Source organism: Pristiophorus japonicus, chromosome 8 (assembly GCF_044704955.1).
Source record: "Pristiophorus japonicus isolate sPriJap1 chromosome 8, sPriJap1.hap1, whole genome shotgun sequence".
NCBI lineage: Eukaryota > Metazoa > Chordata > Chondrichthyes > Pristiophoridae > Pristiophorus > Pristiophorus japonicus.
The window spans coordinates 226,934,260-226,962,200 of record NC_091984.1 but is presented as its reverse complement, the minus strand read 5'-3'; the positions used below and the strand labels follow the sequence as shown (position 1 = coordinate 226,962,200).

Genomic DNA, 27,941 nt, shown 5'->3' with positions numbered 1-27,941 from the left:
TTATACATCCATTTAAGAGGGATTAACATCTCATCTGAAAGATAGCAGCTCAGACAGTGCAGCACTCCCTTAGTACTGCACTGAAGTGTTGGCCTAACTTATGTGCATATGTCCCTGAGCCACAGAGTTATAGTAGAGGACATATCCCACAATGTAAGATCATGAGTATAATATTGTTACCTTGTGTTACCACACAGCCCCGTGGAAAAAAACTATTTTAATCTTGCTTCTTTATACGTATAATTTTGATTTGGTGGGTGTGGGTGAATGCAAACCTATGAAAAGGGACGGTCAGGTAAAGGTCAGCTGGTCCAATGAGTCTGCCCCATCCACCATCGAAGCTATCTGCAAATTTTGATACAGTGCTACAGTACTTCCGATTCCTGAGTCCAAATCATTTATGCAAATGGTGAACAACAGTGGTCCCAACACCGATCCCTGTGGAATACCACTTCTCACCTTCCGCCCATCTGAGTAACTACCTTTAACTCCTACTTTCTGTTTGTAGCCTGTTTGCTATCCATTCTGCTACTTGTCCTGACTCAACGTGCTCTGACCTTAGTCACCAGTCTACCATGGCCTCATAGGTGGTCTCTCGAACGAGGATGACTTGCTTCCACATGAGTTCACAGATGTTTCAATGAAGGACACGGTGTTCCAGTCCTGAACTCCAATTGAAGGGATGGAAGATGTCTGCGTTGATTTATTTTTAACGTGTGGTGACCGTTGCCTGTGTGGTGGCTGATGTGCTTGACAGAGCTAGGCCTTTATCCAGTGGCAAGGGTTAACCAGGACAACTGGAGACCTAGTGCACACACACTTATCGCAGTGTAGGCTGGCCTGTGCTGCCCCTGGGCCCCGTCGCACCTCCGGCACGATCTCTCACCGCTCCTCCATCACAAACCAGTGCAGCAATACTGAAGCGTTTTAAGAGGATGTGGACATCAAAATTAGGAAAGCTTAAATTTTTTTAAATTTACTATATTCTGGCGAGATTCTCGATTAGAATATGGAAAACAGAAGTCTACTACAGGTATTTAAAAAAAAAACTCTGGAGACATACCTGAAATCTATAGTCTAGTCAAGTTTAATACAAGCAGAAAAAACATGAGGCAATCACATATATTAGTATTTTAAAAATAAAATATTGGACCAATTTCAAGAATGTGTGACCAGGGGAGAAAAAGGGAGAGACTGTTATTATTCGTGGAGCACAGAATGATTGCAATGAATGCTATTGGTATGCGTGGTGTTGCTTTACATGGATTCAAAAAGCAGAGATCATGCACAACTAATAAAACAAATATGCAAAGCCAATAAAGCACATATATAAGTGAGTCCAACAGATAGACAGCTAGACACATTTCTGAATTAAAAAAAAGAGGGACAAGGCGAGAAGATGGATTTGAGCTCAACCTAAAGGCCATATATATCCTTTTCCTGTTCCTAAAATGTTTTGTTTTTAAATCCATGTCCACTTGTACATTTCCATGTGTGACCTCTCAAACCATGCCCCTCTACATCTCTACCATGTGGCATCTTGTCGAAAGACTTTTGAAAGTTCATATCCGAGTACGCATTGTAGCTCTTTCACCTCGACTGTGGCTGAAGCCCGAGAGTTTTAGAAACAATTCAGGACCTGGAAGAGATGACATTTCAAACTTGTTTGTACAGGTTTGCGCCTCAGGCGTTTTACAAGCTTATTCTGTTGAACTAGGTTTATGGTATCGAACTCTCAATCTGACTTTTCAACAAGTGATTGGTCAATAAAATAAATTTAATGTTCCTGTTCAATTCAGAACTTGCATTGGCCCAGAGATTGCTGGAGAAATAATGGTGAGCTCACGGCAGCTGGCGTTATTAATGTGTAAAAAACCCGGCAATTTATGGCAAAGAAGACACGCAATGAGTTGCAAGTTGCCACAAATTGCTGGATGATTTGTGCCATTAGCCTCGTGAAAATGGGAGCTCACTATCAAACTATTCATCGACATTCAATGACATGTCAAGCAATTGGTGGAGTTTTGCCGTAAATACCAGGGCTAGACAGGGTAGATGCAGGGAGGATGTTTCTCCCTGGTTGAAGAGTCTAGAACTAGAGATCAGAGTCTCAGAATAAGGGGTCAGCCATTTCGACTGAGATGAGGAGAAATTTCTTCACTCAGAGGATGATGAATCTTTGGAATCCTCTACCCCAGAGGGCTGTGTATTCAAGACTTGAGGTCAATAGATTTTTGGACACTAAGGGAATCAAGGGATAGGATGGGAAAGTGGAGTCGAGATGGAAGATCAGTCATAGAAACATAGAAAAATAGGTGCAGTAGGCCATTCGGCCCTTCGAGCCTGCACCGCCATTCAATAAGATCATGGCTGATCATTCCTTCAGTACCCCTTTCCTGCTTTCTCTCCATACCCCTTGATCTTATTGAATGGTGGAGCAGATTAGAGTTGCTATATATCCTACTCCTGCTCCTAATTATGTTCTTAAAGGGCTACAGACTACTTTGCCTACCAGAAGAATTCTCTGCCAATCAGCATTGTTGTAAGATAAAGTTCAAATACAGAATCAATGGGGATTTAATCTATTGGAAGCTTTTGGCCTTTTGCTGTGGTATCTAGGCACAAGTTCTTTGGGGAACTATCAGGATCGGTTTGATGACACCTGCCCCCGACTAGTTGTTTCTGGTTACTCCGAAGATAATATATATTTTTAAACCCTGCGAATGAAGGGTCACCCGGCAATACAAGACTGTTACAATATGAACGGCAACTCCTGAAAGCGAATGAGAAACACCCCTCCCTCCCCTCCCCAGGAACATTAGAAGTGAATGCGGATATTACATTCCAGGTGTTACAGGAAGTGATTTTAATATTTAAAGTTCTCAAAACCAGGCACAGTGAAAACTGCTTTAAAATCTCACATGCACCGAGTTATATTACTATACAAATCTGGGTACTTCAATTTGCAATTATGGCTTTTTTTTTTAAACTCTAAAATCAATGATAAACAGCAAATTGGACACAGCATTCTCGTGATTCTACTTATCAAAAAGAGCAGTACAGTGAACGCATTGACCGAACAAATTTGATTCAAGACAGCAGAGTACAACAGGAATAGGATTTTAAATAGAATTGAAAAAATAGAAACTTTATTGAACTGTGTGAAAAGCAATGTGACTGTTCAATTATTGAATCATATTACAGATATAAAACGAACCAAATTAAAAATACACAACACTGATATGTCAAGATGCTTTCTGAATTTAAACTGTGGAGAATAAGGAGTGTGGTCGCTCACTGAGTGGCCTTGGTAAAGTAGCCACAGGTCTCAATTGCCTTCTGGTGATTTGACCTCATCTCCCTCCACATTACAAGTCATTTTCCGGATTTTTAATTAACTGATAATACTTGTGTAAAATAATTGAGACACTTGGGGGCCCAGGTTCTGGTGACATCACAGAAGCTACGTACGACAAAAAGCTAAAGATTCTCACCCACAAAACCCACAGCGTGTAACATTAAGTTATACATTGAGATTTTATTTTTTTTAAACAATAATTACACATAATCTCAGGGAATCCAGAACAAAATTAATACCTTGGCAATGGCGAGAATTACAACTTTCACTCGTCAGTGTTTCATTCTCTTGAATTCCTTACCTTCAGCACAAAAACAGTTCTCTGGTTAGAGCGTCACAAAGTAATGCGCTTTGTGCATTCATTTACGAGGCTCCTCTCAAATACTTGTGGTCAACTTGCATAACACAAAAAGAAAAGACTGCACAAAGGATGTCGTTCAGTCAATAAGGCTCTTGATACCAGTCTCAGAGTCTTGCCAACCACATTCAAGGAGAAACAATGAAAGTTTTCAAAAAGTCCTGCAAATGTACTATGTAAGTTGAACATACCCCCTTTTTAAAAAAAAATCTACTTTAGATAAAAGGGGAGAAAATTAAAACACCGATACAATTTGCAACCTTTGAACTATAGGGCTATGAGAAGCGGGCGGGTATGTGGAGTTGAGGCCAAGATCAGATCAGCCACGATCTCATTTATTGGCGGAGCAGGCGCGAGGGTCCGTATGATCTACTCCTTCTCCTATTTCTTATGTTCTTATTTGAACCAAACTGGTGTACAGGAACTGCAATCTCTTTTATAATCCAGCACTCATCATTTATGTAACATGCAATGATTTGACATTTGACACGATCCAAGTTGACAGATACAAGAACCTCTCTGTTTAGCCGGCCACCAGGAGTGTCAGGGCTTCCTGTACAACTCGCACTTGACAAGCCCGGACGGTGCATAAAGCTTTTAGTTTTGCCTCTGGAAATGTCCTAGTTGAGCTGGTCGGTTCTCATGTGCGTTTTCTGAACTAGACTACCCTCCCCCACCCCCACCCACACTGCTCCATCAGCAGCTCCCCGATTCAGATGCTTTCTGCTGCATTTTTAAGATCAGTTCCAGCAAATTCATCTGTAAAGTCAGCTCCTGTAAGATAAAGCGTAATGAAAGTATTTAGAACACAAGAATAAAAGAATTAGGAGCAGGAGTCGGCCATATGGCCCCTCAAGCCTGTTCCGCCATTCAAGTAGATCATGGCTGGTCTTCGACCTCAACTCCACTTTCCTGCCCGATTTCCATGTCTTGATTCCCCTAGAGTCCAAAAATCTATTGATCTTAGCCTACAATATACTTAACAAATCTTGATTTAAATCTCGGACTATTGAAAGTTTCCCTAAACACCCATCAAGGTCAGAATTTCTTGTTCCAGAGAACCATAGAACAGTACCACAAGAGGCCATTTGACCCATTCAGTCTGCGCCAGCTTTTTCGAAGAGCAATCCAGTTAGTCCCACTTTCCCCATATCCCTGCAATTTTTTTCTCAAAGAATTTATCCAATTCCTTTTTAAAAGGTTGTATGAACAAAGGCATGACTTGACAGGACTTAACTATACCTTGTATCTAAAAAAAAACTCCTTCCTTTACCATCAGTTTAATTTTAGGGTAGAAGTTTAGATCTTACAAGTCTCCCAACAAAACCACATCACGTGGGCGGAGTCCCGACACCCAATGTTGCAAGCAGCCATTCATCTATTGGCCTGACTGCAGCAGGTGGTCCCCCTGTAACATTGGCTTGAATATCGACAGGCTGCTGGACCATAGGGAAGCATCCCAACTAAGCCTAGATCCTCTCCACATATATCTGCACTTCCTGCAAAGGGTTGCTCAATAGCAAGAAAGAGTGCAAACCCAGGCTAATTGCCTCCCATCCTAACTTAGGGGCAATGGGACCAATTGTAGCATTGCTATTGGCATCGGCTAACTCAGCAAATTTCAGCTCTATTATCTATATTATCAGATTTCTGTTTGTGGGAGCTTACTGTGCGCAAGTTGGCTGCTGCATTTCCCACATTACAACAGTGACTACACTCCAAAAGTACTTCATCGGCTGTAAAGCGATTTGAGACATCCAGTGGTCGTGAAAGGCGCTACAGAAATGCAAGTCTTTCTTCTTTCTTTACTTCTTTCTCTGTATGGCTCAACCATTTCACTGCATAGGATAACCTTGCTGCCATTAGGAAAGTAGAGGCAACACTGTTGCTTTTGAAAGTAGAATTCCGAAAGAACATGAATATCACATGCATTTACACTGGTGGATTTCTTGTGGTGTTGCTTCTATGGATATGCAGTTCCGTAATATAGGCCCATCAAGCCCGGATAGCAAGCTCCCTCAGCAGGGTTGCACATCCTGCTGTTTTCTGGAGTGCTCCTCCCCACCGAAATTCACAAGCAAGCAATACCTGTATACTGCTGGTAGCTGAGGAAAGTGATTGGGGTTGAGGCTTAATCAGGTTTGGAAGTGTAATGGTGAATGTAGCTCAAAACCTTTTTGTTGTAAAATACAATTGGCAAACAATGAACCACAGAAAAAAAAGTGAAGGCACAAAAAAGATTACACTGTATACATCTTTATGAATGGATTCACCTGAGGGTTTGTAGTAATGTAAAATCCGGGAACACCAGCCTTCTCCAGGGTGTTCTGTTGGTCGATCACCTTCTGATCCAGCTCCAAGACTATCTTCTCATCCATCATCCTTTGCTCCTCCTTAACTCTCTGCTCCAAGGCCTAGAAAACAGTGACAGAGCTTCAGACAGATGAAGGAATGGAGGAAACAACAATCGCTGGCTCTACCCCAAATCTTAATCATCATCATAGGCAGTCCCTTGGGATCGAGGAAGACTTGTTTCCACTCCTGAAGTGAGTTCTTTGGTGGCTGAACAGTCCAATACAAGAGCCAAAGACTCAGGTCACAGGTGGGACAGATAGTGGTTGAGGGAAGGGGTGGGTGGGACAGGTTTGCTGCACGCTCTTTCCGCTGTCTGCACTGATTTCTGCACGCTCTCGGCGTTGAGACTCGAGGTGCTCAGCGCCCTCTCGGATGCACTTCCTCCACTTAGGGCAGTCTTGGACCAGGGACTCCCAGGTGTCAGTGGGGATGTTGCACTTTATCAGGGAGGCTTTGAGGGTGTCCTTGTAGCGTTTCCGCTGCCCACCTTTGGCTCGTTTGCCATGAAGGAGCTCCAAGTAGAGCACTTGCTTTGGGAGTCTCATGTCTGGCATGCGGACTATGTGGCCTGCCCAGTGGAGCTGATCCGAGTGTGGTCAGTGCTTCAATGCTGAGGACTCTAAATCTACACTGATGGTAAAGGAAGACGGTTTTTTATTTAGACACAAGACACAATTCAGTCCTGTCAAGTCATGCAACCTTAGCAGCCTTGGGTGGGGCAAAGTTATATTTGCCCATTTCCCTGGTGTCTTGCAATGGTCAGATTCCCCCTCCCAGCACCGGTATAGATTTTAAGTCCTTGACATACTGGAGCCAGCTCTCTGCTCATGACCACTTGAAAGCCAAGTTTCAGGTTGTAAGTGTGCAAATCTGAACATACTCAATACAGTAACACAAACACAAAATGCTGGATATACTGAGCAGGTCAGGCAGCATCTGTGGGGAGAGAAACAGAGTTCAGGTTTTGGGTTGTTGACCTCTCATCAGAATCTCTGTTAATCTCACTTTTTCTCTCTGCAGATGCTGCCTGACCTGCTGAGTATTTCCAGCATTTTTTTTGTGTTTATTTCAGATTTCCAGCATCCGCAGTATTTTGCTTTTGCCTAGGCAACAGAAGGCACGGCCACCAATCGTGGAACAATTATAATCAGAAATGCGCAGGAGGGCAAAATTAGAGGAGCGCAGACATCTCCGGGGGCGGGGGGGGGGGCAATTGAGTTTAGAGGAGGAGTTTAGAGAGATCGGGAGAGGCGCTTATTACCCTGGATGTTTTATATATATTACCTTAAAGTTACCACTTCACATATACACACACCATTTCCCAAAGGTTATGTTCGGAAACTGATTACAACTCATGAATTAAAAAAGCAAATCCCTGGTAAATCCTTGGTGCTGCGCTGAAAGCGGTGACTTTAGATAATCAGAACAGCTTGGCAAAAGGATTAAAGTCATCGTGAAAGCAGTTTAACTTGAGGCTCTTACCTCGAGCTCCCTTTGCTGTGCTGCTCTGAGCACAGCGAGGTTGTGAGCCTTGCAGTCCTGCTGTGCCTCCTTGTGTTTTCTCAGCAGCTCCTGTTTAAGGGCTGAAGGGCAATACGAATTAAATCTTCTAAAATATAACCTATTTCAACAGAAATTTTTGTTTTTGAAGGGGAGGATAGTTGTTTCAAGATCAACTTGTGAAATGCAAAATCAAAGGAAACTTATACCTTAAATAATATAATTTTCCCAACCACCAAACACGCTAGCCCCGGCAGTGGCCACCGGTCGCGGAACGCCTCAAGCGCTCAAGTGGACATTGCAAGGCCTGCCTTAAAAATTAAATAAAACCCAGTAGTGCACCATAACCAGTGCAATCGTATCTGTCCTAATGTCGCCTTGTGTGGCTCAGTGTCAGGTGTTGTCCGATAATGCTCCTGCAAAGCACCTTGGGATGTTTTTACTGTGTTAAAGGCACTATGCAAATGCAAGTTGTTGTTGTTTTAAATTTGCACTGAACAGCAGAAAATGATTTGCCAGTTGGGCATCCTCGCTCCCTGTTACAGGCTTGCCAACTGAGCTGTGCCCAGGGCTCTGCTTCTACTGTGCTCACATTGGGCACCAGGAAGGGTGCAACAATGCACCCAGTGGAGACTCTCTCACACGTGATGGAACGCAGACCTGAATCCCTCACTGCCGCAACGCAGCAGACTGGTCATCCAAAACACTGTGCCAATATTTCAGTCCCACCATACAAAAAAATTAACTTTTCGGAATGTTGGTGGTTCCTGCCAATTAACGTTCACTTGCTGCTGATGTGCAGAACGACATTTTAAGAAAAAGTTTAAATCCCTCCCCTCCTTTTCACCCACTATAAAGCCCAGTTCCCAACCTGTTACCCCCACAGCAGTCCTACCTCTGTGTTCACTGTGCAACTTCAGACGCTGGTTGTAGAGATTTTTCTCAGTCAGGTGCTGAATCTCAAGCAAGCCCTGCACAATCTCAAAGACTGTGCCATCAATCAAAGCCAAGGCCAGGTTACTTAGTATATCATAGGACAATCGCTGCTGGCACGAGCTAAAAAAAGCATTACATGAAAGCTAATATCAGATTAGTCAGGATCTGTGGAAATACAGCTAAGTTAACATTTCAAGAGTAAACGAAAGACTTTTATATAGCGCCTTTCACGACCACTGGACGTCTCAAAGCGCTTTGCAGTCAATGAAGTACTTTTGGCGTGTAGTCACTGCTGTAATGTGGGAAACGCAGCAGCCAATTTGCGCACTGCAAGCTCCCGCAAATAGCAATGTGATAATGACCAAATAATCTGGTTTTAGTGAGGTTGATTGAGGGATAAATATTGGTCAGGACACTGGGGATAACTCCCTTGCTTTTCTTCGAAATAGTGCCATGGGATCTTTTACATCCACCTGAGAGAGCAGATGGGGCCTCGGTTTAATGTTTCATCCGAAAAATGGCATCTCCAACAGTGCAGCATTCCCTCAGCACTGCACTGGAATGTCAGCCTAGTGTGTTCAAGTCTCTGGAGTGGGACTTGAACCAACGACTTTCTGACCCAGAGGCGAGAGTGCTACCCACTGAGCCACAGCTGGCAAAGTAGGCCTTTCATCACAGCTGGTAAAAAGTGCAATTGAAAACAGAATAAAAAAACAAAGGAAAAAAGCACGAGAGAGGGTAAGTGAAATGACTTGTAAAGTGCTTATTGAAAACCAGGAGATAGTTAAACTGATAGTAACAGGAGACTATACGGAACAAAATAAAACGTGCGTCTGTGTCTGTGCGAATTTCCCTCTCCATTCCCATTGCTCTATTCCTTTTTAAATGCCGCTCCTCTGTAATTCTTTTCCAGTTCTGATGAGGTTTCTGCCCTGAAAAGATAACTTGTTTGTTTTCTCCACAGATACCTCTTAATTAAAACAATAAGGAGAAAACCCTAGGAATTGGGCTGCCTTTTTAGAGGGGCACAACTAATAAAAAGCAAAAACAAAGGAAACTTCTACCTTAAATAATATAGTTTTCCCTATCCACCAAACACACCAGTCAGTGCGGTGCCCACCAGTCGCGGAATGCCTCAAGCGCACCAGCGGACACCGCGTGCTCCTTCTCCAGGGTCACCCGGGCACGGACAAAGCTGTGGAAGATACACAGCCAGAGCGACCACCCCCCACTATCTGCGTTCAACCAGGACCTGTGGATGGCCACTTTGGCCAGGCCCAGGAGCAGACCCAAGAAGAGATCCTCCGACTTGCCTGACCCTTGCACTGAGTGGCCAAAGATCAGGAGCATGGGACAAACTTGCAGCCAGACGTTGAGGAGCAGCCCCTTCAAATAATGGAACGGGGGCTGAAACCTCGCACACTACTCTGTGTGGATATGAAACACGGGTAGTCTTGGAGTCCATGAAGTAACTAAGAAATCTATTTGGCGGAACTACTCCGTCCAACACTCTCCACCCTAGATTCACCCAGGGTGCAGGGGATGATTTCCGATGATAATTATCGAGTATTGGAATCAACATTCTGGAGTGGAAGATATAATTCAATTCAAGGGCACTAGTTGGGGATGGGCCTGTTAAATACTCCAAATAATTAAATTATTTCCAACCAAAATGGCCGCAATTAAAACAAAAAATAGCTATCTTCAGGTGACAAGGTATTCTGCACTTGTGAGGGTGGCAAGCTTCGGGGATAGGGAAGAATTTTAGGTTTGATGACTGAACATAAGAAATAGGAGCAAGAGTAGGCCGTACGGCCCCTCGAGCCTGCTCTGCCATTCAATAAGATCATGGCTGATCTTCATTGTACCGCCTCCAAGGCAAGTATGTCATTTCTCAGATAAGAAACCAAAACTGTGCACAGTACTCCAGGTGTGGTCACACCAAGGTCCTGTACAATTGGTGAAAGACTTCCTTACTCTTGTCCTCCAACCCCCTCGCAATAAAGGCCAACATGCCATTTGCCTGAACAATTGTTTGCTGTACCTGCATGCTAATTTTCTGTGTCTCCTGTACGAGGACACCCAAATCTCTCTGAACACCAACATCTAAAAGCTTCTCTCCATTTAAAAAAATATTTTGTTTTTCTATTCTTCCTACCAAAGTAAATAACCTCTCATTTCCCCACATTATTGCCCATCCACTTAACCTGTCTATATCCCTTTGCAGGCTGTGTGTGTCCTTCCCACAGCTTACTGTCCCACTGAGTTTTGTATTGTCAGCACACTTGGTCATTACACTCGGTCACTTCATCCAAGTCATTAATACTGAACTGATCTTGTTGCAGATTCTAAAAGGGATTCATTGCTCTGAAAACCATGACCAATTAGGCCTCGACTTTAAACCGACTCGCATGATGGGACAATGGACAACATTTATGAATACTTCTGCTAAGTGTATAAAACAGGATTCAAAAATCCAGAGCTGAAAAGTGCCAACATGTAATTTAATTGTGCATCACCTTTCTCGCCTCATAAAATAGATGCTTGGGTACTTTATTCTTTAAAAAAAAAATCAATCTCCAATTCCAGGCTTTGTTGGCCAATTTCGAATGTGAAGTAGCTGAATTGTATATGTCATTTAAAATAAATAATGCATAAATTACAGATTTATAGCACGTTATTCAAGTACAAAATAGTTCATTATTCAGAGTTTAGGTATTTTCAGCAAGATTGGATAGGCTGGGGTTGTTTTCCTTGGAACTGAAGAGGGCGAGAGAAGATTTAATTGAGGTGTATGAAATTATGAGGGGCCTAGATAGAGTGCACAGGAAGGACCTGTTTCCCTTAGCAGAGGGGTCAATAACCAGGGTGGACATAGATTTAAAGCAGTTGGTAGAAGGATTAGAGGGGAGATGAGGAAACAATTCTTCACCCGGGGGTGGTGGGGGTCTGGAACTCACTGCCTGAGAGGGTGGTAGAGGCAGAAATCCTCATCACATTTTAAAAAAGGTATTTGGATATGCACTTAAAGAGCCGTAACCTACAGGGCCACGGACCTAGTGCTGGAAGGTGGGATTAGGCTGGGTAACTCTTTTTCGACCGGTACAGACACGTTGGGCCGTATGGCCTCCTTCTGATTCCTAATTTTCTATGATTGCAGGAATAGCCTGCAAATTGAGACTCAGAATGTTTGAATTCCGCATTCTGCTACCTTGATAAGTCTTTGACTAGATTCTGTAGCTGAGAGAGAAGGTGGTAATGCTGCTCCTGCTGTTTAGCGATATCCGCTGGATCTTCATATATCCCAATGTTTTTATTCATCTTCGAACGGATGTCTGACGATAAGATCACTCCGGTAGCAAAATACTTCTTCCTTTCAACTAGGAGCCTCCTCTCCTAAAACAGAGATTTAATAATCAGTTCTAAAGATAACATGAACAATGTAGCTAGAATGCACAATGTCAGAGACGTGTCTTGGCACAAACTGTTACAAAAGTAGATTATCTTTTCCCATCTGATACAAGTGAATTTGACACTTGATTTAATTACATATTTGCACTCTATTGTCACTATAATACTTGGAACTGGATGTATGCATCCATTCTACTGTTGGCCAAGAACTGTGTAATGCACAGAGACCCAAGGGGAAGAACTTTCCTTTCAGTTTCAAACCACTTGGCTTTTTACCCACACTATCCAGTACCTTAAACAGCTATTAAGTCAACTGTCAGATCAGGCATTGCATCACCATTTAAGTCACATGCCATCCATGTACTGGGAGTTACATTTATTTCCCTTGCCTCCCTCTCCTAAAGGTAACAATGCACACTAAAATGCAGGATAAAGGTGAGGGTCGCTGCCCTTAACATGAAGGCAGCACCCCAAGGAGTCTCAGCAAAATTGAAGTCAGTAGAGACCAAAGAGGAAAAACCAACATGTGGCCAGAGTTACACCTGACAAAGGCAAATGGTTGTGTTTGTCAAAGGCCAGTCACCACAGCAATAGTTCCTCAGGGAATCGCTCTCGGTCCAACCATCTTCAGCTACTTCCTCAATGACCTCTGTCACAAGGTTGTTGAATATATTCAAGGCGGAGAAAGATAGATTTTTGGACTCCGGGGAATCAAGGGATTATGGAGATCGGGCGGGAAAGTGGAGTTTGAGGTCGAAGATTAGCCATGATCTTATTGAATGGCGGAGCAGGCTGAAGGGGCCGTATGGCCTACGCTTGCTCCTAATTTTTATGCTCTTAAGGTCAGGAGTGGGGCTATTCTGTGATGATCTAAGTGTATCTAAGGGTTAAGTCATGGCAGGAGAGCTCGGTCACGTGATATGCTCCTCCTGTACCACGTGGGAACTCAGGGACACTTCTGGTGTCCCTGACGACTACGTGTGCGGGAAGTGTATCCGCCTCCAGCTCCTAACAGACCGCGTTGCGGAATTGGAGCTGAGGGTGGATTCACTCTGGAGCATCCACGATGCTGAGAATGACGTGAATATTACGTTTAGTGAGTTGGTCTTACCGCAGGTGAAGGGTCCACAGCCAGATAGGGAATGGAAGACCAGCAGGAAGAGCAGTGCAAGGAAGGTAGTGCAGGGGTCCTCTGCGGTCATCCCCCTGCAAAACAGATACACCATTTTGAGTACTGTTGAGGGGGATGACAGCAGCAGCCAAGTTCATGGCACCGTGGCTGGCTCTGCTGCACAGAAGGGCAGGAAAAAGAGTGGGAGAGCGATAGTGATAGGGGATTCGATTGTAAGGGGAATAGATAGGCGTTTCTGCGGCCGCAACCGAGACTCCAGGATGGTATGTTGCCTCCCTGGTGCAAGAGTCAAGGATGTCTCGGAGCGGGTGCAGGACATTCTGAAAAGGGAGGGTGGACAGCCAGTTGTCGTGGTGCACACTGGTACCAACGATATAGGTAAAAAAAGGGATGAGGTCCTACGAGACGAATTTAAGGAGCTAGGAGCTAAATTAAAACGTAGGACCTCAAAAGTAGTAATCTCGGGATTGCTACCAGTGCCACGTGCTAGTCAGAGTAGGAATCGCAGGATAGCTCAGATGAATATGTGGCTTGAGCAGTGGTGCAGCAGGGAGAGATTCAAATTCCTGGGGCATTGGAACCGGTTCTGGGGGAGGTGGGACCAGTACAAACCGGACGGTCTGCACCTAAGCAGGACCGGAACCAATGTCCTAGGGGGAGTGTTTGCTAGTGCTGTTAGGGAGGAGTTAAACTAATATGGCAGGGGGATGGGAACCTATGCAGGGAGACAGAGGGAAACAAAAAGGAGACAAAAGCAAAAGACAGAAAGGAGATGAGTAAAAGTGGAGGGCAGAGAAACCCAAGGCAAAAAACTAAAAGGGCCACTGACTGTAAAGAGACTGCAGGAGGGGTCAAAACTAAAAATCATGGTGTAAAAACTAGTATTAAAACACTCTACCTAAACGCACGCAGCATTCGAAATAAAGTAAATGAGTTGACGGCACAAATCATTACCAATGGGTATGATTTGGTGGCCATTACAGAAACGTGGTCGCAGGGTGGCCAAGACTGGGAATTAAACATACAGGGGTATCTGACAATTCGGAAAGATAGACAAGAAGGGAAAGGAGGTGGGGTAGCTCTGTTAATAAAGGATGATATCAAGGCAGTTGTGAGAGACGATATTGGCTCTAATGAACAAAATGTTGAATCATTGTGGGTGGAGATTAGAGATAGTAAGGGGGAAAAAAATCACTGGTGGGCATAGTTTTTAGGCCCCCAAATAATAACTTCACGGTGGGGCGGGCAATAATCAAGGGAATAATGCAGGTATGTGAAAAAGAAACGGCAGTAATCATGGGGGATTTTAACCTACATATCGACTGGTCAAATCAAATCGCACGAGGTAGCCTGGAGGAGGAATTCATAGAATGCATATGGGATTGTTTCTTAGAACAGTATGTTACAGAACCTACAAGGGAGCAAGCTATCTTAGATCTGGTCCTCTGGAATGAGACAGGAATAATAAACAATCTCCTAGTACAAGATCCTCTAGGAATGAGTGATCACAGTATGGTTGAATTTGTAATACAGATTGAGGGTGAGGAAGTAGTGTCTCAAACGAGCGTACTATGCTTAAACAAAGGAGACTACAGTGGGATGAGGGCAGAGTTGGCTAAAGTAGACTGGAAACACAGACTAAACGGTGGCACAATTGAGGAACAGTGGAGGACTTTTAAGGAGCTCTTTCATAATGCTCAACAAAAATATATTCCAATGAAAAAGAAGGGCGGTTAGAGAAGGGATAACCAGCCGTGGATAACCAAGGAAATAAAGGAGAGTATCAAATTAAAAACCAATGCGTATAAGGTGGCCAAGGTTAGTGGGAAAATAGAAGATTGGGAAAATTTTAAACGACAGCAAAGAATGACTAAGAAAGCAATAAAGAAAGGAAAGATAGATTACGACGGTAAACTTGCGCAAAACATAAAAACGGATAGTAAAAGCTTTTACAGATATATAAAACGGAAAAGAGTGACTAAAGTAAATGTTGGTCCCTTAGAAGATGAGAAGGGGGATTTAATAATGGGAAATGTGGAAATGGCTGAGACCGTAAACAATTATTTTGCTTCGGTCTTCACAGCGGAAGACACAGAAACCATGCCAGAAATTGCTGTCACAGGAATGTGGGAAGGGAGAACCTGGAGACAATCACTATCACTAAGGGGGTAGTGCTGGACAGGCTAATGGGACTCAAGGTAGACAAGTCCCCCGGTCCTGATGAAATGCATCCCAGGGTATTAAAAGAGATGGCGGAAGTTATAGCAGATGCATTCGTTATAATCTACCAAAATTCTCTGGACTCTGGGGAGGTACCAGCGGATTGGAAAGCTAATGTAACGCCTCTGTTTAAAAAAGGGGGCAGGCAAAAGGCAGGTAACTATAGGCCGGTTAGTTTAACATCTGTAGTGGGGAAAATGCTTGAAACTATTATGGAAGAAATAGCAGGACATCTAGATAGGAATAGTGCAATCAAGCAGACGCAGCATGGATTCATGAAGGGGAAATCATGTTTAACCAATTTACTGGAATTCTTTGAGGATATAACGAGCATGGTGGATAGAGGTGTACCGATGGTTGTGGTGTATTTAGATTTTCAAAAGGCATTCGATAAGGTGCTACACAAAAGGTTATTGCAGAAGATAAAGGTACGCGGAGTCAGTGGAAATGTATTAGCATGGATAGAGAATTGGCTGGCTAACAGAAAGCAGAGAGTCGGGATAAATGGGTCCTTTTCGGGTTGGAAATCGGTGGTTAGTGGTGTGCCACAGGGATCGGTGCTGGGACCACAACTGTTTACAATATACATAGATGACCTGGAAGAGGGGACAGAGTGTAGTGTAACAAAATTTGCAGATGACACAAAGATTAGTGGGAAAGCGGGTTGTGTAGAGGACACAGAGAGGCTGCAAAGAGATTTAGATAGGTTAAGCGAATGGGCCAAGGTTTGGCAGATGGAATACAATGTCGGAAAGTGTGAGGTCATCCACCTTGGGAAAAAAAAACAGAAAAAGGGAATATTATTTGAATGGGGAAAAATTACAACATGCTGCGGTGCAGAGGGACCTGGGGGTCCTTGTGTATGAATCCCAAAAAGTTAGTTTGCAGGTGCAGCAAGTAATCAGGAAGGCGAATGGAATGTTGGCCTTCATTGCAAGAGGGATGGAGTACAAAAGCAGGGAGGACCTTCTGCAACTGTACAGGGTATTGGTGAGGCCGCACCTGGAGTACTGCGTGCAGTTTTGGTCACCTTACTTAAGGAAGGATATACTGGCTTTGGAGGGGGTACAGAGACGATTCACTAGGCTGATTCCGGAGATGAGGGGGTTACCTTATGATGATAGATTGAGTAGACTAGGTCTTTACTCGTTGGAGTTCAGAAGGATGAGGGGTGATCTTATAGAAACATTTAAAATAATGAAAGGGATAGACAAGATAGAGGCAGAGAGGTTGTTTCCACTGGTCGGGGAGACTAGAACTAGGGGGCACAGCCTCAAAATACGGGGGAGCCAATTTAAAACCGAGTTGAGAAGGAATTTCTTCTCCCAGAGAGTTGGGAATTCTCTGCCCAAAGAAGCAGTTGAGGCTAGCTCATTGAATGTATTCAAGTCACAGATAGATAGATTTTTAACCAATAAGGGAATTAAGGGTTATGGGGAGTGGGCGGGTAAGTGGAGCGGAGTCCAGGATCAGATCAGCCATGATCTTGTTGAATGGCGGAGCAGGCTCGAGGAGCTCGATGGCCTACTCCTGTTCCTAATTCTTATGTTCTTATGATTCTATAGTATTCAGCACCATTCACAACTCCTTCAATAAAGCAGCAGCCACCAAAAGGCTATGCCAGACCTGAAGCAACATCCAGGCTGGGCTGACAAGTGGCAGCTAACTTTCACAGTATTTAAGTGCCAAGTAATGACCATCTTGAACAAAAGAAATCCCAGCCATCTCCCCTTGACTACCAATGGCACCAGCATTGCTGAGTCTCCCACTATCAACATCTTGGAAGTTTTGACCAGAAGTTGAACTGCATCAACTATATGAACACCATGGCTTCAAGAGCAGGGTAATCTGCATCAAGTGGCTCACCTCCAGATCCGTCAAAGCCTCTCACCCGTCTACAAGGCCCAAATCAGTTTGATGGAACGCTCACTGCTCGCCTGGATGGGAGCAGCCGCAATAATGCTAAAGAACCTCGGCAACATCCAAGACAGAGGACTAAACATCCACCCCTTGCACCACATAAGAAATAGGAGCAGGAGTAGGCCATGCGGCCCCTCGAGCCTGCTCCGCCATTCAATAAGATCATGGTTGATCTTCTACCTCAACTCCACTTTCCCGCCCGATCTCCATATCCCTCGATTCCCCCAGAGTCCAAACATCTATCGATCTCAGCCTTGAATATACTCAATGACTCAGCATCCACAACCTTTCGTGTAGAGAATTCCAAAGATTCACACCCTCTGAGTAAAGAAATTCCTCCTCATCTCAGCCTTAAATGGCCTACTCCTTATCCTGAGACTGTGCCCCCTGGTTCTAGACACTCCAGCCATTGGAAACAACCTCTCAGTATCTACCCCGTCAATCCCCTTCAGAATCTTGTATGTTTCAATGAGATCATCTCTCATTCTTCTAAACGCCAGAGAGTATTGGCCCATTCTACACATTCTCTCATCCCAGGAATCAATCTAGTGAACCTTTGTTGCACTGCCTCCAAGACAAGTATATCCTTCCTTAGATAAGGGGAGCAAAACTGTGTACAGTACTCCAGGTGTGGTCTCATCAAGGCCCTGTACAATTCTATCAAGACTTCCTTACTCCTGTACTCTTAAATACTTATTGGCTGCCACATTTCCTACATTAAAACAGTGACTACACTCCAAAAGTAATTAATTGATTGTAAAGTGCTTCGAGATGTCCGGAAGTTGTGAAAGGTGCTTATAAATTCAAGTCTGTCTTTCTCTCTTATTCCAACCCCTTGCAATAAAGGCCAACATGCCAATTGCCTTCCTTATTGCTTGCTGTACCTGCATGCTCGCTTTCTGTGTTTCTTGCACAAGGGCACACCAAATCTCTCTGAACACCAACATTTAAAAGTTTTCTCAGCATTTAACACCAGTTTTGCACTGCCAGCACACTGAGGCTGCAGAATGTACAATCTACAGGTTAGACCGCTGCAATGTATCGAAGTTACTTTGGCAGCATGTACCTGCCCTATGACCTCTACCACCAAGAAGAACAAAAGCTGTGGGAAAACCATCACCCCCAAGTGACATACCATTCTTGACTTGGCCATATATTGCCATTCCTTCATCGTTGATGGGTGAATATCCTAGAATCTCTATAGAGCATCACTGCAGGAGCAGCATCACCATAAATACGGCAGTATTTCAAGGAGATGGCCTGCCACCGCCTTCCAAGGGCATCTAGAAATGGGGAATAATTACAGCCTAGCCAGCGTCGGCCATATCCAGAGAACAAATTTTGAAAAAACTTCTATGGGGCCTCCCATACCTCACTCAATTTGTCATTCTGCATGTGTGAAGCTGGACTCAAAGCGCCGACAGGAAATTAGCCTTCAAACCAAGTCCCAATCTGTCCCTACCAATGCTCCCATTAAGCTGCGCGGCGGTCTGGGGGTCCTGCGCAGGCCACACACCAGCTTTTAAATGGAAAAAAACGCACGTACGTGAAAATTTGAATGGGCTGCGCAGCCACTTAAAGCGGCCGTACACCCCCCTAAAAAATTTAATTTGGTCCTTACTTGTTGCCTGCACGTACAGCTCCAATAAAAAAAAAAGACTTGGATTTATATCGCGCCTTTCACAACCACCGGACATCTCAAATCGTTTTACAGCCAATGAAGTACCTTTGAAGTGTAGTCACTGTTGTAATGTGGGAAACGCGGCAGCCAGTTTACGCACAGCAAGCTCCCACAAACAGCAATGTGATAATGACCGGATAATCTGTTTTTATATTATGTTGATTGAGGGATAAATATTGGCCCAGGACACCGGGGATAACTCCCCTGGCTCTTCTTCGAAATACTGCCATGAGATCTTTTATGTCCACCCGAGAGAGCAGACGGGACCTCGGTTTAACGTCTCATCTGAAAGACAGTCTGGTTCTGTACCTCAACATGCAGTGATTTGTTTACTGAGCTACCAAAAGCACTTACATTTACGGTTTTGCAGCTAATAATGTAAAGACAGTCCTCCAATGACTCGTGTAAACGTGGCAACGATCTACATTTTAATTCTCACTTCTCCTGAAGGTGGCTCTGATGGTGTGATCAAAGAGGCAGTGGAATACAAGACGAAAAGAAGAAAAGGTTTACATTTAGTGACACCTACAGGAAGGTGTAAGTGGATATTTTTGCAGCTTAGGGTAAAAACAATTACAGAAAAAAGCAATAGAATGGTTACAGTACAGGAGGATGATATTCGGCCTATCAAGCCCATGCCAGCTCTCTGCAAGAGCACTTCAGCTAGTCCCACTCCGTCACCCTTTGAGGCAGTGAACTCCAGACCTCGCTGCGTAAAAAGTTTTTCCTCATGTCGCCTTTGGTTCTCTTTGCTGCTCTTGATAGAGTTGCTTTATTTGCCTTAACATTAAGTTGGGTTTCAGTGTGCGAACTGAAAACTTTAAAAATTGTGCAGCCAGCGAAACTGGAATTCCTCTGGGCCTGCCAGCAGTCTCATGGGAAACGGTATCCTATGTCCAGTGGATGCAAATATTCTGGCCACACTGGTGTAACTAGATTTTAAACATATGAATAATTTAATCAAGGGTGTCCGAACTGCAACTCCCTGCAATGCAAACAGATTATCTGCTCATTACCTTATTGCTGTTTCATTGAATCATAGAATTCTACAGTACAGAAGGAGGCCATTTCGGCCCATCATGTCTGTGCCAGCCGAAAAAGAGCTATCCAGCCTAATCCCACTTTCTAGCTCTTGGGTCGTAGCCCTGTAGGTTACAGCACCAAGTGCATATCCAAGTACTTTTTAAATGTGATGAGGGTTTCTGCCTCTACCACCCTTCCAGACCCCCACCACCCTCTGGGTGAAAACATTTCTCCTCAACTCCCCTCTAATTCTTCTACCAATTACTTTAAATCTATGCCCCCTGTTAGGTGATCTCTATGCTAAGGGAAATATAGAGTGGATAGGAAGGACCTATCTAGGTCCCTCATGATTTTATACACCTCAATGATGTCTTCCCTCAGCCTCCACTATCTCATTGCTGTTTGTGGGCACTTGCTGTGCACAAATTGACTGCCCCTTTTCTTACAACAGTGACTACACTTCAGAAAGTGCGTCACTTATAACTGGCACATGTTGAATATACACTATTACACTCATCACAGTTGAGTCAGGGACAGCTCAGTGCCCAGGCCTTTTTTTGAATGGCTTTCACACCATCTATAGTTGGGGAATTCATGCCCTGGTTTCACATTCTGGGTAGGGTTACCAACTCCTAGGTAGGATTGCATGTCATCCTGGAGGTTTGAATTGCATGACCTCCTGCCTCCAACCAGTCAAACAGCCTTTTTTACCCCTCCCCATCTCCAATATCTGTTAATTGACAATAAGCAAACTGTGTTTAAATGCCCCTATGATTTATCTCTGGGTTTCTTGCAGCAGCACCCAGGAGATTAATCGCGAATCCAAAACTCACCTGCCCGTGTCCTACATAAGAAGATAAGAAATAGGAGCAGGAGTAGTCCATCTTGCAATTCGAGCCTGCTCTACCATTCAGTAAGATCATGGCTGATCTGATCTTGGCCTCAACCCCACTTCCATGCCCATTCCCCATAACCCTCGACTTATCCTTCAAAAATCTATCTAGCTCCACCTTAAAAATTTATTCAGTAGAGAATTCCAAAGATTCACGATGCTCTGAAAGAAGAAATTCCTCCTCATCTCCGTCTTAAATGCGCGAACCATTATTCTGAAACTATGCCCCTAGTTCTAGATTCCCCCACGAGAGGAAACATCCTCCCTGCATCTACCCGGTCAAGCCCCCTCAGAATCTTATACATTTCAATTAGATCACCTCTCAGTCTTCTAAACTCCAATGAGTATAGGCCCAACCTGCTCATATGACAAACCCTTCATCGAAGGAATTAATCTCGTGAACCTTCTCTGAACTGCCTCCAGTGCAAGTATATCCCTCCTTAATTAAATGAGACCAAAACTGTATGCAGTACTCTTGGTGTGGCCTCACTAAAGTCCTGTACAGTTGCAGCAGGACTTCCTTACTTTTATACTCCATCCCCCTTGCAATAAAGGCCAACATTCCATTTGCTTTCCTAATCACCTTGCTGTACTTGCATGCTAACTTTTTCAGTTCCATGTACAAGGACCTCCAAATCCCTCTGTATCACAGCATTTTGTAAACTCTCCCCATTTAAATTATAATTTGCTTTTTTATTTTCCTACCAAAGTGGATAACCTCACATTTTCCCACATTATACTCCATCTGCCAATTTTTTGCCCACTCACTTAGCCTATCTATATCCCTTTGCAGATTATTTGCATCCTCCTCACAATGTGCTTTCCCACCTATCTTTGTATCAGCAAATCTGGCTACATTACACTCGATTCCTTCATCCAAGGCATTTAGATTGTAAATAGTTTGAGGCCCCAGCACTGATCCCTGTGGCATCCCACTAGTTACAGTTTGCCAACCTGAAAATGACCCATTTATCCTGACTCTGTTTTCTATTAGTTAGCCAATCCCCTATCTATGCTAATATATTACCCCCAACCCTGTGAGCTCTAATCTTGTGCAGTAACCTTTTATGTGGCACTTTATCGAATGCCTTCTGGAAATCCAATCACATGACACCTACTGGTTCCTTTTAATCACCCTGCGCGTTACATCCTCAAAGAACCATGCTGACTCCGCTTGACTGCATTATGATTTTCTAAATGTCCAGCTACTACTTCCTTAATAATGGACTCCAGCATTTTCCGATTAACAGATGTAGGCTAACTGGTCTATAGTTGCCTGCTTTCTGTCTCACTCCTTTCTTTCTTAAATAGGGGCGTTACATTTGGGATCTCTCCAGAATCCTGGGAATTTTGGTAGATTACAACCAATGCATCCACTATCTCTGCAGCCACTTCTTTTATGACCCTAGGATGCAGATCATCAGGTCCAGGGGACTTGTCCACCTTTAGTTTGCCTAGTACTTTTTCCTCTAGTGACAGTGATTGTTTTAAGTTCCCCCCCCACCCACACAATAGCCTCTAACTCACACCAAGTCCCGCTCATCCATTACCCCAGTGCTCGCTGACCTCCATTGGCTTCCTGTTAAGCAATGCCTCAATTTCAAAATTTTCAAATCCCTCCATGGCCTCGCCCCTCCCTATCTCCTCCAGCCCCACCCACCCCACGAGATGTTTGCACTCCTCTAATTCTGCTCTCCTGAGCATCCCTAATTATAACCATCAAACATTGGTGGCCGTGCTTTGTGTTGCCTGGGCCTCCAAGCTCTGGAACACCTCTCCGCCTCACTATCCTCCTTAAAACCTACCTCTTTGGCCAAGCTTTTGACCACCTGCCCTAATTTCTACTCATGCGGGCTCGGTGTCAATTTTTTTTAATCGCGTAATACTCCTGTGAAGCGCCTTGGGACGTTTCACTAAGTTAAAGGCGCTGTATAAATACAGGTTGTTGTTGTTGTTGTTGAATTCAGAGACTTCAAGGCAATCCGGGAGGGTTGGTAACGCTGATTGCGGGCGATGAGTCAGTGAGTTTGCCCAGCGCCCGCAGACCAATATCCCAAACACACTTACTGCCAATTAAACCAAACAAGAAACCCCCACCCCGCCCCTCCCCTCCCCTCCCCTCCCCTCCCGAAATAACTTTAAAAGTGCGCGTTAATGTTCTGATTTCAATCCTCAAACTAAAGCCACACAAAAAGAGGGTGATATTGTACCGTAAAAGGGAAAGCCGACTCCTCTTTCACACACAGACAAAAAATGCATCAGTTACATCGATGATTAAAGTATTAAATACATGTTTTTTTTAAACGCCGCAGCGAGAGGCGCTTCCCAACAGCTTTAACCGTCCCGCGGCCGCCGCCATCTTGAGTGTGGCACGCAGCGGGGCGGAGGGCCGGCACGCAGCACGTCAGATGTGGGCGGGGCTTTGAGGTGAGGTCACCGCGTAACCGACGTCCGCCCAGAAGCTTCTGGCAGGTGAAGGTGAACGGTGAAGATGGCGGCCTGAGGAAGCAGAGCAGCAGTCCCTTTAAAATGAACGTAGTTTTATTTCTTCCTCTCTCTCTCTCGCCCACTCCTCGAGCTGCTGAGCTCCTGCTGGAGATGTTTTGTGGGGTGAATAGAGGCAGTCCCTCATCCTTGTTTACAAATCCCCCCCCCCCCCCCATGGCCTCGCCCCTCCCTATCTCTCTAACCTCCTCCAGCCCCACAACCCCCCGAGGTGTCGGCGCTCCTCTAATTCTGCCCTCCTGAGCATCCCTGATTATACTCGCTCAACCGTCGGTGGCCGTGCCTTCTGTTGCCTGGGCCCCAAGCTCTCCAACTCCCTCCCTAAACCTCTCCGCCTCTCTTTCCTCCTTCAAGACGCTCCTTAAAACCTACCTCTTTGACCAAGCTTTTGGTCACCTGCCCTAATTTCTCCTTATGTGGCTCGGTGTCAAATTTCTGACTTGTAACGCTCCTGTGAAGCGACATGGGACGTTGTACTACTTTAAAGGCGCCATATAAATACAAGTTGTTGTTGTATTGCCTAGAATGTAATCCTGCAGATTCACCTGGGATACTTGTCGTACATAAGAAATAGGAGTAGGCCATACGGCCCCTCGAGCCTGCTCCACCATTCCATGAGATCATGGCTGATCTTCGACCTCAACTCCACTTTCCCACCCTATCCTCATATCCCTTGATTCCCCTAGAGTGCAAAAATCTGTCTATCTCAGCAGCCTTGAATATACTCAATGACTCAGCATCCATAGCCTTTTTGGGTGGAGAATTCCAAAGGTTCACAACCCTCGTGAGTGAAGAAATTCCTCATCATCTCAGTCGGCTGCCCGTGTCCTAACTCTCACCAAGTCCCGCTCACCCATCACCCCCTCTACTCGCTGACCTATATTGGCTCCCGGTTAAGCCATGCCTCGATTTCAAAATTCTCACCCTTGTTTTCAAATCCCCCCATGGCCTCGCCCCTCCCTATCTCTCTAATCTCCAGCCCCACTACCCCCCGAGATGTCTACACTCCTCTAATTCTGCCCTCCTGAGCATCCCTGATTATAATCGCTCAACCATCGGTGGTCGTGCCTTCAGCTGCCTGGGCCCTAAGCTCTGGAACTCCCTGCCTAAACCTCTCCTTCCTCCTTCAAGACGCTTCTTAAAATCTACCTCTTTGACCAAGTTTTTGGTCACCTGCCCTAATTTCTACTTATGTGGCTCGGTGTCAAATTGTTTTATCTCATAATACTCCTGTGAAGTGGCTTGGGACGTGTCACTATGTTAAAGGTGCTATATAAATACTAGTTGTTGTTGGGTTGCATTGTTCCTGCTCCGCTCATTGGGTTGGGGAAGGGGTGGGTAGTGCAAACCTTGGGGCTGAATGGTCTGCTCCTGTGTGGGATGGTGGGCAGCAAGGGTCGGCGGGTGAGGGCGCTGGCTGATACAAACACTTTTATTCACCCTGATTTTATCATTTCCTTTTTAATTGATTTATTAGGTGCCCGCTGCGGCTCAGTGGGTAGCACTCTCGCCTCTTGAGTCAGCAGGTTGTGGGTTCAAGTCCCATTCCAGGGACTTGAGCACAAAAATCTAGACTGACACTCAGTGCCGTGCTGAGGGAGTGCTGCACTGTCGCAGGTGCCGTCTTTCGGATGAGGTGTTAAACTGAGGCCCCGTCTTCTCTTGCGAATGGATGTAAAAGATCCCATGGCACTATGAGAACATAAGAAGTAGGAACAGGAGTAGGCCATAGGCCCCTCGCGCCTGCTCCACCATTCAATGAGATCACGGCTGATCTACCTCAACTCTACTTGCTTACACTATCCCCATATCCTTTAATATCCAAAAATCTATCGCTCTCTGTCTTGAATATACTCAACGACTGAGCTTCCACAGACCTCTGGGGTAGAGAATTCCAAAGATTCACCAGCCTCTGAGTCAAAAAATGTCTCCTCAGTCCTAAATGGCTGACCCCTTATTCTGAAAATTTGGTTCTAGCCTCCCCAGCCTGGGGAAACATCTACCCTGTCTAGCCCTATAAGAATTTTGTGTTTCAATGCGATCACCTCATTCTTCTAAACTTGAGAATATAGGCCCAGTCTACTCAATCTCTCCTCATAGGCCAATCCCCCCATCCCAGGAATCAGTCTGGTGAACCTTTGTTGCAAATATATCATTCATTAAGTAAGGAGACCAAAACTGTACACAATACTCCAGGTGTGGTCCCAACAGGGCCCTATATAAAGCCGGGGCCATTAGAGGGAGCAACGTGCGGCGGCTCGGCCCAGAAATCAGTGTGGTGCCGGCCTGCAAGACATCAGTAGGCCGGAGCCATTAGAGGGAGCAGTGTGCGGCGGCCCGGAAATCGGCACGGTCTCAGCCTGCAAGACTATCAGTAGGCCGGAGCCATTAGAGGGAGCAGCGTGCGGTGGCGTACCACTGCAGGGAGCAGCGCGTGCTGCTGCAGGAGGGCGACGGCTGACTGCAGTGCGGGCAGGTACAGCAGGAGCGGCGAGGTCGGGGTGAAGGAGTGGCAAGAGTTCATAGAGGAATGTGATCGGGGCCCAGGAGAGGCGAGAGCTCGGGGCCCAGGAGAGGCGAGGGCCCAGGGGCAGCACGGGCCAGTCCACACTGCAATATGTGTGCGTGCTAAGTCTGTGCAGCAGAGCTGGTCTCCAGTCATCTTGGTTAAAACTTGCCAATGGACCAAGACCTAGTTCTGTCAAGCCCGTGTAGTGCTGGGGTGCAACGGCCACCACATGTTAAAAAAATAAATGCACAGGCATCTTCCATCCTTCAACATGTAGTTCGGGACCTGGAATATTAGGTCCTTCATTGAAACACCTGTGAACTCATCCCTTTTCGGCGTGGAAGCAAGTCATCCTCATTTCGAGGGACTGTCTATGATATAATTGCAGTAAGATGTCTTTACTCTTGTACTCAAATCCTCTTGTGATAAAGGCCATCATATCATTTTCAAGGAAGAGGAGGAAAGTTTTTCCTGGTCAAAAATTATCCGTCATCCAACATCACTAAAGCAGATTATCCGGTCATTATCACATTGCTGTTTTTGCAAACTTGCTGTGTGCAAATTGGCTGCCGCGTTTCCTGCATTACAACAGTGACTTCAAAAAAAGTACTTTATTGGCTGCAAAACGCTTTGGGGTGTCATGAGGATGTGAAAGTGTTATATAAATCCAAGTCTTTAAAAGAAATATATATATTTTAGGACCTCCCCCATTCCCTTCCACCTTTCTCTCTGTGGTATTTTCATAATCAAAAATTGGGGTGCTTATCCACATTCCATGTAGTTATATATTTGGGCCAATACTGAGAGAGCAAGACTTGCATTTACACATGCTTGTCCTCACTGACTTTCACTCGTTCCTCATCTACAATACATTCAATTTAAAATCTTTGCCCTTGGCTAGAAACGCTTCCACAGCCGTGCCTCACTCTACCTTGATACACTCTTCCAGTCCTGTTTGTTTGATTCTGACCTGCTTTTCATCTTCCTCGCTTTGCACCACCATCTGTGGCAGAACCTTCAGCTGTCTGTCTGATACTTTGGCCCTCCACCTTTATAATCTTCTCAAAATCCATCTGTTCAGCCAAGCTTTCCTTTACCTTTCCTAACCTGTCGCTTCTTCGCTTGCTGCCCATTTCCTATACTTAACCTTGTGACCTTTCTTTTATAATATAAACTCTGGAATTCCCTCCCTAAATCTCTCCGCCTCTCTAGCGCTGTCTCCTCCTTTAAGATGCTCCTTAAAACCTCACCTGTACTAACATCTCCTTATCTGACTTTGGTGTACAATTTTGTTTGATAACGCTCCTGTTTTACTGTGTTAAAGGTGCAATATAAATACAAGTTGTTGTTGCATGCTATGCTGCGGTGCTGTTTTTAAAAATAGTAATATATATGTATGATTTTCCAAGTGGAGTGAGAGGAACCAGACTCTGGAGACTGATACAGGTGTCAAATTTTCGAATAAGGAGAGATTAAAGGAATGAAATAAAGCCCAAAGATTGGCAAGCACAAAAGTGCTGCTTTACTCAAATGTTTGACAAGACTTAACAGCGGGCATAGTTTCAGAATAAGGGGACACCCGTTTAAAACCGAAATGAGGAGGAATTGTTTCTCTGAGGGTTGTGAATCTTTATACTTCTCTACCCAGAGAGCTGTGGGGGCTGGGTCATTGAATATATTTAAGGTGGAGATAGACAGATTTTTGAACAATAAGGGTGTTGAGGGTTATGGGGAGCGGGTGGGGAAGTGGAGTTGAAGCCAAGGTCAGATCAGCCATGATCTTATTGAATGGCGGAGCAGGTGCGAGGGGCCCAAAGGCCTACTCCTGCTCCTATTTCTTAAGTTCTAACAGCAAATAACTTAAAAAGTGGCCCCAAATGCCCAGCAAATGGATGCAAATGAGAGATGCCCAATGAAGCAGGAGAGGAACTTTAATAATTCAGCATTTAAATGACTGGCCCCTTGTCGATAGGTATTTAAAACAGGACGCGAACGTGACTTGTTCCGTTAGTTGAGAGATTGGGTGTAACAGTTTGTAAATAAAAGAATTACTTACATTTATATAGCACGTTTCACGACCACCAGACTTCCCAAAGTGCTTTACGACCAATGAAGTACTTTTGAAGTGTAGTCGCTGTTGT

General features: G+C 44.8%; 1 protein-coding gene across 2 annotated transcripts; it reads right to left on the bottom strand.

The window, feature by feature from the left end:
* Positions 1 to 1,086: 1,086 nt before the first annotated feature.
* On the bottom strand, positions 1,087 to 23,167 carry dgcr6 (DiGeorge syndrome critical region gene 6). Of its 2 annotated transcripts, none has more exons than XM_070888036.1 (6): positions 22,997 to 23,167; positions 11,719 to 11,903; positions 8,467 to 8,627; positions 7,554 to 7,654; positions 5,990 to 6,130; positions 1,087 to 1,639 (listed from the first exon to the last, which is right to left on the bottom strand). In XM_070888036.1, exons 2-6 carry the CDS (start codon positions 11,826 to 11,828, stop codon positions 1,622 to 1,624), a joined length of 531 nt encoding a protein of 176 aa, XP_070744137.1. In that variant the 5' UTR covers positions 11,829 to 11,903; positions 22,997 to 23,167; the 3' UTR covers positions 1,087 to 1,621. The 2 variants fall into 2 exon arrangements, with proteins under 2 accessions (XP_070744137.1, XP_070744136.1); XM_070888035.1 differs by lacking the exon at positions 1,087 to 1,639 and adding an exon at positions 3,519 to 4,490.
* Positions 23,168 to 27,941: the final 4,774 nt, after the last annotated feature.

What these genes read in the sequence shown, in the direction of transcription:
- dgcr6 (XM_070888035.1), bottom strand. Translation starts at nt 11,828, where the DNA reads ATGAATAAAAACATTGGGATATATGAAGATCCAGCGGATATCGCTAAA. An exon ending in CTAGTCAAAGACTTATCAAG is followed by an intron (nt 8,628 to 11,718) that starts GTAGCAGAATGC and finishes TGCTTTTTTTAG; the next exon opens with CTCGTGCCAGCAGCGATTGT. An exon ending in GTTGCACAGTGAACACAGAG is followed by an intron (nt 7,655 to 8,466) that starts GTAGGACTGCTG and finishes ATTGCCCTTCAG; the next exon opens with CCCTTAAACAGGAGCTGCTG.